Source organism: Rhinatrema bivittatum, chromosome 4 (genome assembly GCF_901001135.1).
Source record: "Rhinatrema bivittatum chromosome 4, aRhiBiv1.1, whole genome shotgun sequence".
Classification (NCBI taxonomy): domain Eukaryota; kingdom Metazoa; phylum Chordata; class Amphibia; order Gymnophiona; family Rhinatrematidae; genus Rhinatrema; species Rhinatrema bivittatum.
Genome location: NC_042618.1, coordinates 16,269,067 through 16,281,748, shown reverse-complemented (window position 1 = coordinate 16,281,748; position 12,682 = coordinate 16,269,067). Strand labels below are relative to the sequence as shown.

The 12,682-nt window shown below is 45.4% G+C and overlaps 1 protein-coding gene across 1 annotated transcript in view; it reads right to left on the bottom strand.

The window, feature by feature from the left end:
* Window positions 1–11,620, bottom strand: part of LOC115089637 (cholesterol 24-hydroxylase-like) — a 48,572-nt gene extending 36,952 nt beyond the window's left edge. Inside the window, exon 1 of the mRNA XM_029597761.1 lies at window positions 11,430–11,620. Coding sequence (XP_029453621.1) covers window positions 11,430–11,560 — 131 coding nt within the window. The 5' untranslated portion in view covers window positions 11,561–11,620. The remainder of the gene's footprint in view (window positions 1–11,429) is intronic.
* Window positions 11,621–12,682: the final 1,062 nt, after the last annotated feature.

Genomic DNA, 12,682 nt, shown 5'->3' with positions numbered 1-12,682 from the left:
GTGGGGGTGTAAGTTGTGTTGAGGAAACGATGTGCGTTGGAAAATGGATGGGTGTGTGTGGGTGTCAAGAATATCTCTGTATATAGTGAGGGAGGTCTCTAGTGGGATAATCTTCAGTAAATAAGTCTCTTACTCTACACATTTAATGATAACCTACTCCTTGTTTTACCTAACTCTCATGTATGTGTATATAAATATATATCTCTAAGTTTTCCTTCTTTCCTTTTAGGTGCTTTCACTTTAGATTCCAAATGGAATGCATTCAAGAACCAAGCTTCTACTCAAAGCTCTCATCAGATAAGTATAAATTATAAAAAAAAAACCAAAAAACCCCCCCAAATCCTATTTTATACTGTAAAAACTTTCTGTTGTGTAGCCAAGAAATGATTCTTTGTCACGTCTTGGGTGCTTTCAGGTTCCCAATTCAACAAAGTTGAACTCCAGAGCACCCTAGGTAAGGGGTTTTTTTCCCCCTCTTGTTTTCTTTCTTTGTCTGTTTTATCTGTTATGTATATATCTGTCTCCTCTTCCTTTTACACTTCTATCAGTCTTTCTCTTTCTTTTATGTCTCTTTATGTTCCCTTGCTATGGCTGGTGTTGGTGGTACCACTAGTGCTGGTGTGTGCACACATTTATCTCTCCCGTGGTGATCTCTTCTTCTTCATTCTTCTTTCTCGATTCTCCTTCCTGTCTATCAAATAGACTCTCTTTTTGAGTTATCTCCCTGTACCGAAAAATCTTCCACAGATTATTGTATGTGAGTTCGCTCAGTGTTGTTCTCCGACAACTTGCTAGAAACTGGGTCTAGCAAATCAGAAATAAAATGATAATTAAATAACCCTAGCTAAAAGGGAAGAACTGTGCTTTGCTGCTCATTGAGGACTAACACGCCTTCACACTCAGCACTTTTAATACTGTATGAATTTTTTCTATTTGTTACCTTCTGTAATAAACAAGGTGAATTGGTCAGGGTCAATAACTGGTGATACTGAGCATTATTATTATCCCAATGGCTGGACCCAGTAGAAAGTTGGTGTATGACAGTTTACAATTGACTCTCTTCTTCCCTGAACAAATTATAATTTTCCTTGATGGCATGCACTTTTTAGTCTTTCTACTAACGTCATTAAGCTCCTGATAAGTCCCCCCCGCATTGCAGCTTTAATATTAACATCAACTATACTGACTTCACCTTACCTTTTTGGGTTACAGTGTATATTATTCACATACACACAGCTCATTCACTCTCCATTAATTTTTCACAGTTCTTTCTCCCTTTTTAAAAGTATTTTGTAACTTTTGAGGCCTACTGAACAGAGCACTTTGACGGAACGCCTGCTCTCATTAAGTTCAGCCTTTCAACTGTTGAAATTCTAAGCTATTTTTCTCTTCAGAAGAACAATGCTTTCAGCGTCCCTCTCTGACGATGTCACTGGGCTGATGACACCAAAGCTGCTTTGATGAATTCTGAGCTGTTTTGAACGTTGGGCAGTGCTTGCTGGTTCTTTACTCCTCTCCATCACGTCAGCCTGCTTTCCCAGTTCTTCTGGGTCATAGTCAGGCTACCACCTGGGCTCTGCTCTGAGTCCCTTGCAGGAACAAGAGACATCAGTGATGGCTCTTAAACTGACAGGAACTCCTCTCTAAGAACATGTGCAATCATGCAGGCCTCATCCTCGCTACAAGATTAAAAAATTAGCAATTATAAAAATATATCACATACTTTCATACATTATACCATAATTAGTGACATATATTGATTAGAAATATTTTATTGTATACAAAAATTTTATCTAAACACTTCAATACATTTTACAATGTTTATTCTTCATCGGAAACATCGAATGAATATCAAATTTTTGAAAAACACAATCATTAAAAACTACCATTCATACACACATCCATACAATTTTAAAAAATCTCTATGACAATTTTGCACTCCCTTTTTTTTTTTTTATAACACCATTTCCCCACAAATTGATGCTTCCTTTTACACTGCCTTTATACTCCCAACATGTTTCGCCACTCAATAGGCTTCTTCAGGGGAGCATAATGTGAACCATTGCTCACACCAATCTTCAACGATCTTCTCCAACAATTTCACCCAAATGTATCCTCTCTCTCTCTCTTCAATTCCTCTTAATTCTTCCACTCCGAGGATAAGCAAAAGTTCTCCACAATTTCACCTTTGTTTTCACCAAAGTGCTGCACTCCCAATCTTTCAACGGGCCCACACCACAATTTTACTTTCGTTTCTTACTTCTTTTCACCAAACAGAGCACAAAGACGCTCCCAATTTCTCAGCGTTCTTACATCCCGTCTCACAGCTGTTTCTAAGAAGAAGAGTTGTACCTAGCTACAGCATGAGCCCCGGAGTGTGGTATTACTGGGCAGCATGCTGGGCAGAGATAGCTGGCACCCACCGTCCTTCGTCATCCCTGGTCTTTGAGTCCTCGAAGCCTCGTCTTCTCCCCAGGCCGAGTAAGATGGAGCCCTGGATGTGATTTACTTTGACTTCTGGGAGTTCTGTCAGCCACATGCACCAGCCAAGGTAACTAACTGAGCCAGTTGCTCACACCACAACCATTCTCCCATGGGAACTGATGCATTGTGACAGCTTCATCTGTATCTTTGCCCCCTCGCTCTTTTTTTTTTTTTTGAAGCAAGACAGGTGGGGCTTTCAGTGCCTCCCTAGCTCTTTTGATCATACGAGTCCTCTCCACGTCTGCACTGCCTGGTCCGCCACACATTTGTAATGCAGGTGTGCCTTGGGAGTGAAAAGGTTGGGGGGGGGGGGGGGGGGGAACACTGGCCTAGAGAACCCTAAAAGCAGCAGACTCTGTGTAGCACAGTCACCGAGAATCTGCTGGAGTGGGGGGAGGCCCTGAGGAATGCAGGCAAGGTGCTGTCATAGAAAGGGGAAGGAGTGAGCCAGGAGGCCCCTGTCCTGTCTGAGGTGGCTGGACTGAGCTCGGGGAGGGGCAGATAGCCCTGGAGCCAGTGAGTCTTGCAGAGTGCGAGGGTGCCAAGAAGGGGTGAGAATGGGACAGGGTAGGAGGCTGTTGCAGGTTGAGGAAGGTTTGGCAACAATCAGGATCTTTTATATGATGATGATGTGGCAGTGCTGGGCACAGGGGTCCTCGCTGAATGAGTAATGCGCAGCAGCGCAATAGCAAATGTCTGTATCTGATTGTGTGTGCGAGCCACAGGCTGGCAGTATGGTTGTCTGATTTACCTGGCATCTGGTTCAAGACTTTTAACACCAGACCTGGAATCCGGGATGTATGAGAGATGTAACCAAATTTGTGGGAGGCCCAGCCGATTGCATGGGTGGAAGTGGGACTGCAGCTCACCCCTGGTCTAAGATGAGCTCTGCTTTATTTAGAAAAAACATGAAATTTATGTTGGAGATTTTTTTTGTCTCAATTCTGCCAGGCTTCAGATCAAATGATGGTTCTTCTCAACGATTGGCTTGGCATGCTGTAGGGAGCTGTTGACATACGTGCTGCAGAGAAAGTGCACAAGGAAGTCAGATATCCCATGGGCCAGTTTAAAAAAAACCCAAGCCCCGGGCTATTTTCCTGCAATCTGCCCCTGGGGCCAAGTGTGCGATGGGGTGTGAGTATAGGAAGGTGGAAGCTGAGAGTCATTTATTTCCCGTTACTGTGGGGATATGCATGCGTGTAGGGGAGGGATATGTGGGGGGTGTAGGAATGTGTGTGTATGGGGGGGGGGGGGTGTCACGTGAGAGCGCTAGAAGGGGGTGGGGTGGCATTTGGAAGCGCGCGCTGGTTAGCATTCTGACGGCTTGCATCCCTTTCCCATAGAAAGCAACGGGGATTGCCCTTTTACAGGAATGGGTTTTTTCTTTGGAGGCTCAGTTCTGCGAAAATACTAATCTGATGTTTATGGTTTTCAAAACTCATCCAAGATATTCACATTTTCTTCCTGCATACCAAATTTGCATCCCTATTTTGGAGCGTTAATGTGCCTACAGACAGACATTGATCCATGTTACATCATTCCTTCCACTATTCCTTATGAGTGGGATAAAAGATAAGATTTTATAGGACATCCATTAATTCATTAAGACATTTGTTAATGATTTTTTAAAATCTACCACCACAAACCATGCATACAATAAAATAAAAATGAAAAATGAAACATCCATGTCAGATTTCAAGTTATCCAGAGCACTGGAAACTAGTGAAGCAGTAAAGCACTAAGGAGCCTTTTCACCTAAAGGTCACTGACTCTTATCCAGAATTCAGACCAGGCTGACAGTGCTAAAAATAAACCTTTAGCCTTTTTGGGTTGTTTGATGGCCTGTGTACAGTGGGTCATGGATGAAGGGCTGGAATTCAGTGGAATATCCCTGTGCTATGCAGCCTTTCACTTTAACATAGCGGTTGTGTGGTAATACAGGGGTATGTGTACACACAGAGAGAAACATGAGTGAAAAACACACATATTTATATAGAAAGAAACTTTTTAAAAGTAATTTTCATTACAAATAAAATCGGTGCATTTGTTATTAAAAGAACATATCCACTTAGCATTCTTTACTGTTCAGGATTCCTTATTAATGCATTAAGAACATAAGAATTGCCATGCTGGGTCAGACCAAGGGTCCATCAAGCCCAGCATCCTGTGTCCAACAGAGGCCAATCCAAGTCACAAGTACCTGGCAAGCACCCAAACATTAGAAAGATCCCATGCTACTAATGTCAGTAATAGCAATGGCTATTACCTAAGGGGTCAATTTTGAAAAGACTGTGCGTGTCTTTGGGGACATGGTTCCCAGTGCGCACGCATGTTATAAAATCTGTTGGCCATGCGCATGTGCGGGCAGCGCGAATTTTAGAATATTACGCGTAGTGATGCAATTGGGTCTCCCCCAGTTTCCTCCCAGTCCGCTCCAATTAAGGAACAGACTGGGAGGATTGTAAATCTTCTACAAAATAGGGTATCTGATGTTTCTGGTTTTCAAAGAAAGGGGTTATTGTAGAAGATTTACGATTTACTAATACAGAATCCAGAATTTCTTTCTTAAAAAACATGTCTAAGAACCACTGCACCCATGACCAATGATTGTAACCCCTGCAAGCACCCGAATAGACATGTCATACAATATAATTATGCAAATGTATGAAGGTCATTCCAATTTACAGAATCAATTGTTCAGCTGGGTTGTCTGCGTTTAGAGTGAAATTTTCTTTTTGATTCATGGTGAACTGAATATGCCAGATAACTTGATGGTGCAATTTGAATTTACCCATTCATTTCCTTTCCTTGATTACTGACAGACCAGTCCAGATGGGCTATGCTTGTGGAGGCAGAGAGACACTTTCCTCTTTTAGACATCGCATTTACCTAAATATTCTGGGATAGCAGGATATGAAATCAGTAGCTTCTTCTCTATTGCTAAGTATACTTTGTGCCTTTATAAATAAAAAGAAAAAAAATAAGGACAAATAGTTAATCAGATCCAGGACGGATTCTTCTGTTCTCCCTTCTCTGGTAACCCCCTTCCTCTTCCTTTGCATTATAACCTCTATGTCTATATCTTCTATATTCTATATCTTTTTTTTTTTTTTTTTTTTACAAGCTCAACTGCCAAGAGACAGAGAGAGAAACCAACTTAAATGTGGCAAAGCCCTAAACCTTGTGAAGGGTAGTGGGTATTTGAGCCCTTTGTGCTGCAGTGTAGTTGACGCAGTCTCAACAGCGAATCCACAAGGCCTACGCAGGCAGCTGGCGAATTCGCCCTGTGGCGTGACAGTCTGGAACTTCACCTTTACCAGCCGTCTCCCCTGCAGGCTGAGCCCTTGCGTTCTGGTGGCCGACAGGACTTAGGCAGGTTCCTGAGGTGACAAAGCTAACTAAAGTCCAAAAGCACACCGGGGGTCATGGCAGGCAGCAGACTAACAATCAGGAAGTCCAAGGTCACACCAGGCAGCTCGCAAGAGTGGTCAGAAAAAGGCAAGGGGTTGATCCAGTTGGCAGGCAATCATGGTCAGGTCCAGGTGGCAGGCAATTGTGGTCAAGTCCAAGCAAGAGTTCAAGTTCCAGACAGTCAGGCCAAGGGTTGATGAAGAATTACTGAAGTCACTGGACAAAGCGTATAAGATAAGGCAAGGATGGACAATGTGTGCTGGATGAGGCAAGGCTGGGAGACAAAGATGGATGAAGCAAGACTGGACGGGAATCAGAAACACTGGGCAACACACTCTGCAAGGCAGGAAACCCATTGCTGAGGCGAGGTAATGCTGCAAGGTCCTTGCTTAAATAAGCGGGTCGGCCTGAAGTCGGCGTTTCCCGCCGCAGGGCCCATATAATGCATGCATATGCACACGCGAGCACCTAAGGAGGTTCCAGGACAGGAGCAGCATGGCGGTGTGAGGGGCCGCGCCCGGAAGCTCCGAAGAGATGGTGGCATCCCAGCTGCAGGAGCGTGGCAACAGTGTCCCGGGCCACTCTCAGCAGCATCAGGGTGAGTACAGTGGCTCGTGGGGCCACCCCGTGAGCTGTGTTTCTAACAAACAAAAAGAGAAAACTCTTTTTCTTTCCCTCCCGCTATCAGAGAGGGAGCAAGAAAAACATAAATGGATCCATCCTTCTTTCTTTACTGCCCCAGGTGAGTTCTGGACTGGACTGGCTGGGCTCTGGTTGGATGAGATTTCAGATTGGGTGGCACTTGCCTGCCTTCTCCAATATAAACTGCCACAGTTGCTTCCTTGATCCATTTTGCAATGGATGCTTTAGATGCCATCTGACCCTTCCCTTGACCTCCAAGCGGTACAAACGTTCTATCTGACTTCCTGAAATTGTTCGTCACCTTGAGATATCGCATCAGCACTCTCCCGACATTTAACAAAGGAAAAGCTTTCCTTTGCTGCACCACAGTCTTATCTTTTTAAAGGTGGGTAGAGAAATCTCCCGGTTCATATGAAGCTCTCCAAATCAAGTACAACTGAGAGTGAAAACAGCCAGAAGAAATGTGATAGAGAGAGATTGCAAACCAGGAACTAAAAAGCATGTAAATTCTCAATACACATTTAGATGAAGGGATATCAGCAAGCCAGGAGCGTTTGGGCCCTGCTCTATAACCCAGCGCGCTCTAAACACTGCAGCAACAAAAGCGGAGACGTTTGTGTCTGGACGGAAGCATTTTTGTCAGATGAGTGCTTTTTGAACGTTACTCCCCGCTGCAGGGACTCCCCAAAACATCAGCTGATGTGGGGGTTTTCTCTATTTTCATTGGGAACATGGGACAGAGTTTTGTTTGGGCAGTGGTATAGACATATATACTTTATTGGCTAACCACAAGCCTCTCTAGTTAACGATTACCGATTGATTACAGTAGTTTTACTTGCAAAAGAAAAATTTTGTATATATATATAAAAAAAATAAAAAGTGTGCCTGGTAGACATTGTAAGTCCAACGGGAGGAATAATTGAGTAGCCTGGGTTGGCCACTCACACAGCACCATCTGTGCTGGTGTTTCTTTTGGCCCCACTTTTGTGCCAGCTCGGCTAGCAAGGCTAATGAATTCTTCAGCTTGTCACGTGCACAGCAGTGAGCAGGCTCTCTCATGTCTGCACGGGGCTGGCCAATGTCCATTTTTACAGACGTCAGCAGCGCCATCTTCATTGCTTGTCCCTGTTAACAAGACTTGGGATATTTCCTACTGCACACTGTCTGGGCTCTTAGCTGCCCTTGAGGACTCTTGAAATTCCCTCTTAACTTGCTCCTTTGGCAACCTCTGGGGTTTGGATTCCCCCCCAGATGCATTACTGATTTTTCTAATTCCTTGCCAAAACGTCAGTGCCCCTTAAAGGGCTGTGGAGGCCGAGTCTGCAGACCAATGTCTGAGCCACAGGCACCTCTGTGCCACAACCACTGTTGCCACTTGTTTAGATGAGGCCCTAATCGCATCCTTCGCATGTGTCTGCCTCAAAAGGCTGCCCCTGACTCAATCTTGGCGGCCTCCGCATCTGCACTTACATCTGCTCCTTCCATATCCTTGCGCCACTGGTGCAGCCATCTCCCCAGTGCTCTGGCTACGTAACCCCCTGTAAAGACCGGCTGGCTATTTCCAAAGATCTCGTTAGCAGAGATCCCGTCTTCCTATCCTGCGTATCCTTGAGGGCCGAGCCTCCTTCCATTATTCCTCCTTGCTACCACTGCATCCATTTTCTGAAGCTCCTGCACCTTCCCTCGCAGTATAGGGTCCAGCTTGCTATCACATGCCTGGCCCTGAGGGCAGCTTCTGGCATATCCCACCCTGCCATGATCATTTCCCTTATGGCCGAATGGAGGGGGAAAGGCTCGGGCAGACTTTCTGATCCCAAAAAAGGATTGCATCTCCCTGCTCTATGTCGTCCTCCTGCTCTTCTATTAATCCTAACGCTTGTGCCATCTTAACAATGAGGGTACTACTACTGCTTAACATTTCTATAGCGCTACACGACAAACGCAGCGCTGTGCAAACATACAAAAAGACAGTCCCTGCTCTGGAGAGCTTGCAATCTAGTAAGGCAAACATACAGAACAAGATATTTGGGGTATTTCATAAAGCAAGACAATGGTTAAAAAGAAAAGATAGTTAACAAGACTAAAAGCAGACAATCAGGCCTAAGATTTAAAAGCGGTTTAAAAGAGGTGGGTCTTTAGGTGGGATTTAAACGCTGCAAGAGAGAGAGCATGACGCAGCAGTTCAGGAAGACTATTCCAAGCACACGGAGCAGCCAGATGGGAAGCACGGAGTCTGGAATTGGCAGTAGTGGAGAAGGGAACAGATAGGAGTGACTTATCTGATGAGTGGAGTGCATGAGGAGGGGTGTAGAGAGAGATAAGAGAGGAAAGGCAGTGAGGAGCTGCAGAGTGAAGGCATTTATAGGTGAGAAAGAGAAGCTTGAACAGTATGCGAGAGCAGACAGGGAGCTAATGCAGTGACTTCAGAAGAGGGGTTCTGTGAGCAAAGAGACTCTGGTGAAAGATAAGTCATGCAGCTGAATTTAGGACAGATTGCAGTGGAGAGAGATGGCTTGCCGGGAGACCTGTGAGGAGCAGGTGGCAATACTCTAAGCAGGAGGAGATGAGAGTGGATAAGGGTTCTGGTAGTGTGATCAGAAAGGAAAGGATGGATTTTGACAATGTTATAATGAAAGAAATTACATGTTTTAGCAGAGTTTTGGATATGCGTAGAGAAAGAGAGAGAGGAGTTGAAGAGGACTCCAAGGTTACGGGCTGATGGGACGGGGATGACGACCGTGTTATCCACAGAAACAGAGAAAGGAGGAAGAGGGGAGGTGGGCTTGGGGGGAAAGATGAGGAGCTCCATCTTGGCCATGTTGAGTTTAAGGTGGTGGTGAGAGATCCAGGCAGCAATAGTGCTCAGCTCTTCCTCTCCAATGAGCCTCACTGCCAAATTCTTATCTTCTTCACACTCTCGTTTCCTCTCTAAATCCTCTCTTGAACCTGAGGACCTTTCTGATCTTCAGTGCCTACACTCTGCAGGCTGCGGGTGGGGGATGAATATCTTGGGAAGATCTATTTGCCTCTGCCTCGCATTCTTCCGGAATATTCAGGAGAAGATCTGGGGCTCTGTTTTCCATCCCCATGCTATCCTTCATGTCCATCTCTCCACCAAATTCTCCCTGTCCCAACGTTTTGGGGCCTACCACCACCTGGCTCCGGCCTGCCTCACATTCAGGGTCTATATTACGTCACAGAGAGACAACATACATGATGTAATTTAATATTTATTTAGAAAACACAAGGTATTCACCTATCTAAACATTTTAAAATCTAAACTTACACATTCAACCACCATTCACACACCAACATAAAAATTCTGTGTTACACAAACAGGATATGGACAGGACATGGATAAAATAAGTCAAGCAATATAAAATAAATCTTTGTCTTAAAATTATAATAACGATGTGTATTGGTTAATTGTAATTTAGAATTGTTTGTGTAACACAGAATTTTTATGTTGGTGTGTGAATGGTGGTTGAATGTGTAAGTTTAGATTTTAAAATGTTTAGATAGGTGAATACCTTGTGTTTTCTAAATAAATATTAAATTACATCATGTATGTTGTCTCTCTGTGACGTAATATAGCTTATAGGATATCAGAGAGTTGTGTTAGGATTTCCCTCTGTTTAATTATCACATTCAGGGTCAGCAGCATTTTCTAAATCTGCATTCCTCCCTTGAACTACTGCTCTCCAAGTTTCCTGCTGAGCAGGCATTGCCTCCGTCCCCAGCACTGCCTCTCTGGTGTCTGCCCAGCTGGCCTGCCCTCTGCTTACCCATCAGGGGATCCAGGATATCACATTTTACACAAAAAGATCCTGCTATTGAGCTCTGCTTTTTACTATCGCATTGGAGACACTTCTTGCCTCTGTCCACCATGAAGCTGGCTGCAGGGGGGGGGGGGGGGGTCGAGCTACCACAACTGATCTCTCAGTGTTTGACTTTCTTTCTATTTTTTTGGCCCACCTTTATATGGGCAGCAGTTTCAGCTGGAACTGGATTTTAAGAGGGAAGAGTAGTTTCACCTGTTGTCCAGGGTCCCTTAGCAACTCATACAGATCCCGCAGAGGATTATATTCCCCCTGTTCCTGCTATCCCAGTCTAGCCATCACTAGCAGCCAGAGGGAGAGAACTACTGACTTCATATCCTGCTATGCCACAATATTTAGGTAAAGGTGATGTCAAAAAGAGGAAGGTATTCTTTGTCTCCACCTGCTGGTGAATGAGCATAGCCCACTTGTCTGGACTGGTCTGCAGGACCAAGAGGAAATGTGTGTGTGTGTACATAATATAAGGTCAACTAATCCACGTCTAGCAGCGGGGCTTTTATGTACCTGCTGCCACAAACGTTTTAACAAAATGCGAATCAACATTAGGGAGCACAATAACTTTTCTCTGCACTGTTCGGTGCGCTGCCCACGACTACATCACCCTCTCCCTTCTTGTTCCCTGCAAAGGGCAGAAGGGGTTAAATTAGGGAACAGCTTGACCTGTTCTCTGCTCTGTGCGCTCCTGCATCGCCCCCTTCCCTCCTGTTCCCCGCAGAGCAGGAAGCGGGGAGTCTCTCCCTGGGCGTGCGTGGATTTCTCTTAGCTCATGTTACTCTGTGTTTCCTGTGCCTGGGTCTCTGTCCTTGCTTTTGCCTTTCTGGCATTTTTCTCTTTCTTTCTTTCCAGTCCTGCACGATTTCCTTTTGCTCCGTGCACTGCATTTGTGCATCTCTTTCTTTTCCCCTTCCTCTCCGTTGGCCGCCCAGCTCCTTTCCAGCCGCTGGAACTGGAGCACAGCAGGGAGGGCGGTGCTGGAAAGAAGATGGTGGCCGCTGGCCTTCTCCGCTTCCCCCACCCCCGTTATCCTTAGCCTGGAGCTGCCCGGGGCCTTACCTGTCCCTGGGGGGCCCGGGGATGTGATCGAATTTCAGATGCACGTATTTCACGTAGGCGGCGTAAGAAAGCAGCAGCAGCAGGCAGAGCAGGGCCGCCAGGAACAGGAGGGTGAGGAGCCAGCCCGACATGATCGATCGTCCGTCCGTCCGTCCTCCCGGAAGCCTGGCTGGGCCCCCTCCGGCGGGCGTGGCGGAGCCCCTGCACTTTGGCCTGCTGATTGCGTGGGTGACCGGTTCCATATCACACGGGTGTAAGCTGAGCCCCTGGGGGCTGGTCTGGAGCTTTTAGAGACACGAATAATAATAATAATAATAATTTGAGCCATTACTTAACCCCCACAAATGCTTCAGTTTGACTCTGAAATTTTACACTTCTTGGAGAGGCGACAGTAACTCAAGAGCCCCTGGCTAAAGTTTTTTGCAAACTCGTATTTTGCAAACTCCAATACAATGCCAAATGCGGATAACAACAAAACACCCACAAATAAAGCAGATTACAAATCATAGACAGTAAATGTCCATCTGGATTCAGGAATAGGCAACACGGGCGCGTGCCTGATTTCCGGGGTCAAAAATCTCCCCAGCCCTGGTCCTCTGCCTATGGGCACCGCCATCTGAAGTGCAGCCCTGGTAACAGACAGTACAACTCTGTGCTGTGACAGGCAGACGACAGGGCACTTATAACAGAGGCCAGCAAGCAGTAAACTTGCTGGCCTAGGGAGGAGGAATAGCCTAGTGGTTAGAGCAGTGGACTATGAACCAGAAGACCAGGGTTCAAGTCCTGCTGTCACTCCTTGTGACCTTGGGCAAGTCACTTTACCCTACATTGCCTCGGGTACAAAACTTAGATTGTAAGCCCTCTGGGGATAGAGAAATACCTACAGTACCTGAGTGTAAACCGGTGTGATATCTCAATTGAGATGAATGTCGGTATATAAAAATAATAAATAAATAAATAAAATAAATAAATAAACGTAATCCCCAGACACTGGGGGAATTGTACCGAAAAGGTGGCTGGATCTTTCCGCGCCTTACTGCCAGCCTTCAAGCAGAAGTTACTTAGCAATTTCCCAGTTTGAGGAGATCTCTTAAAAATGGAAAGATTAAGTTGGTTTGCACTGGTAGTTAGGAAAGGTGCAATAAATAAGATGCCTTGCCTTTAACCTGCTGATCTTCTCTGAGGACTCGGCAGATGGAGAGGAAGGAATTAAGAGAAAGGGAAAAGATTAAAGGAAAAGGGGAAAAGGGAAG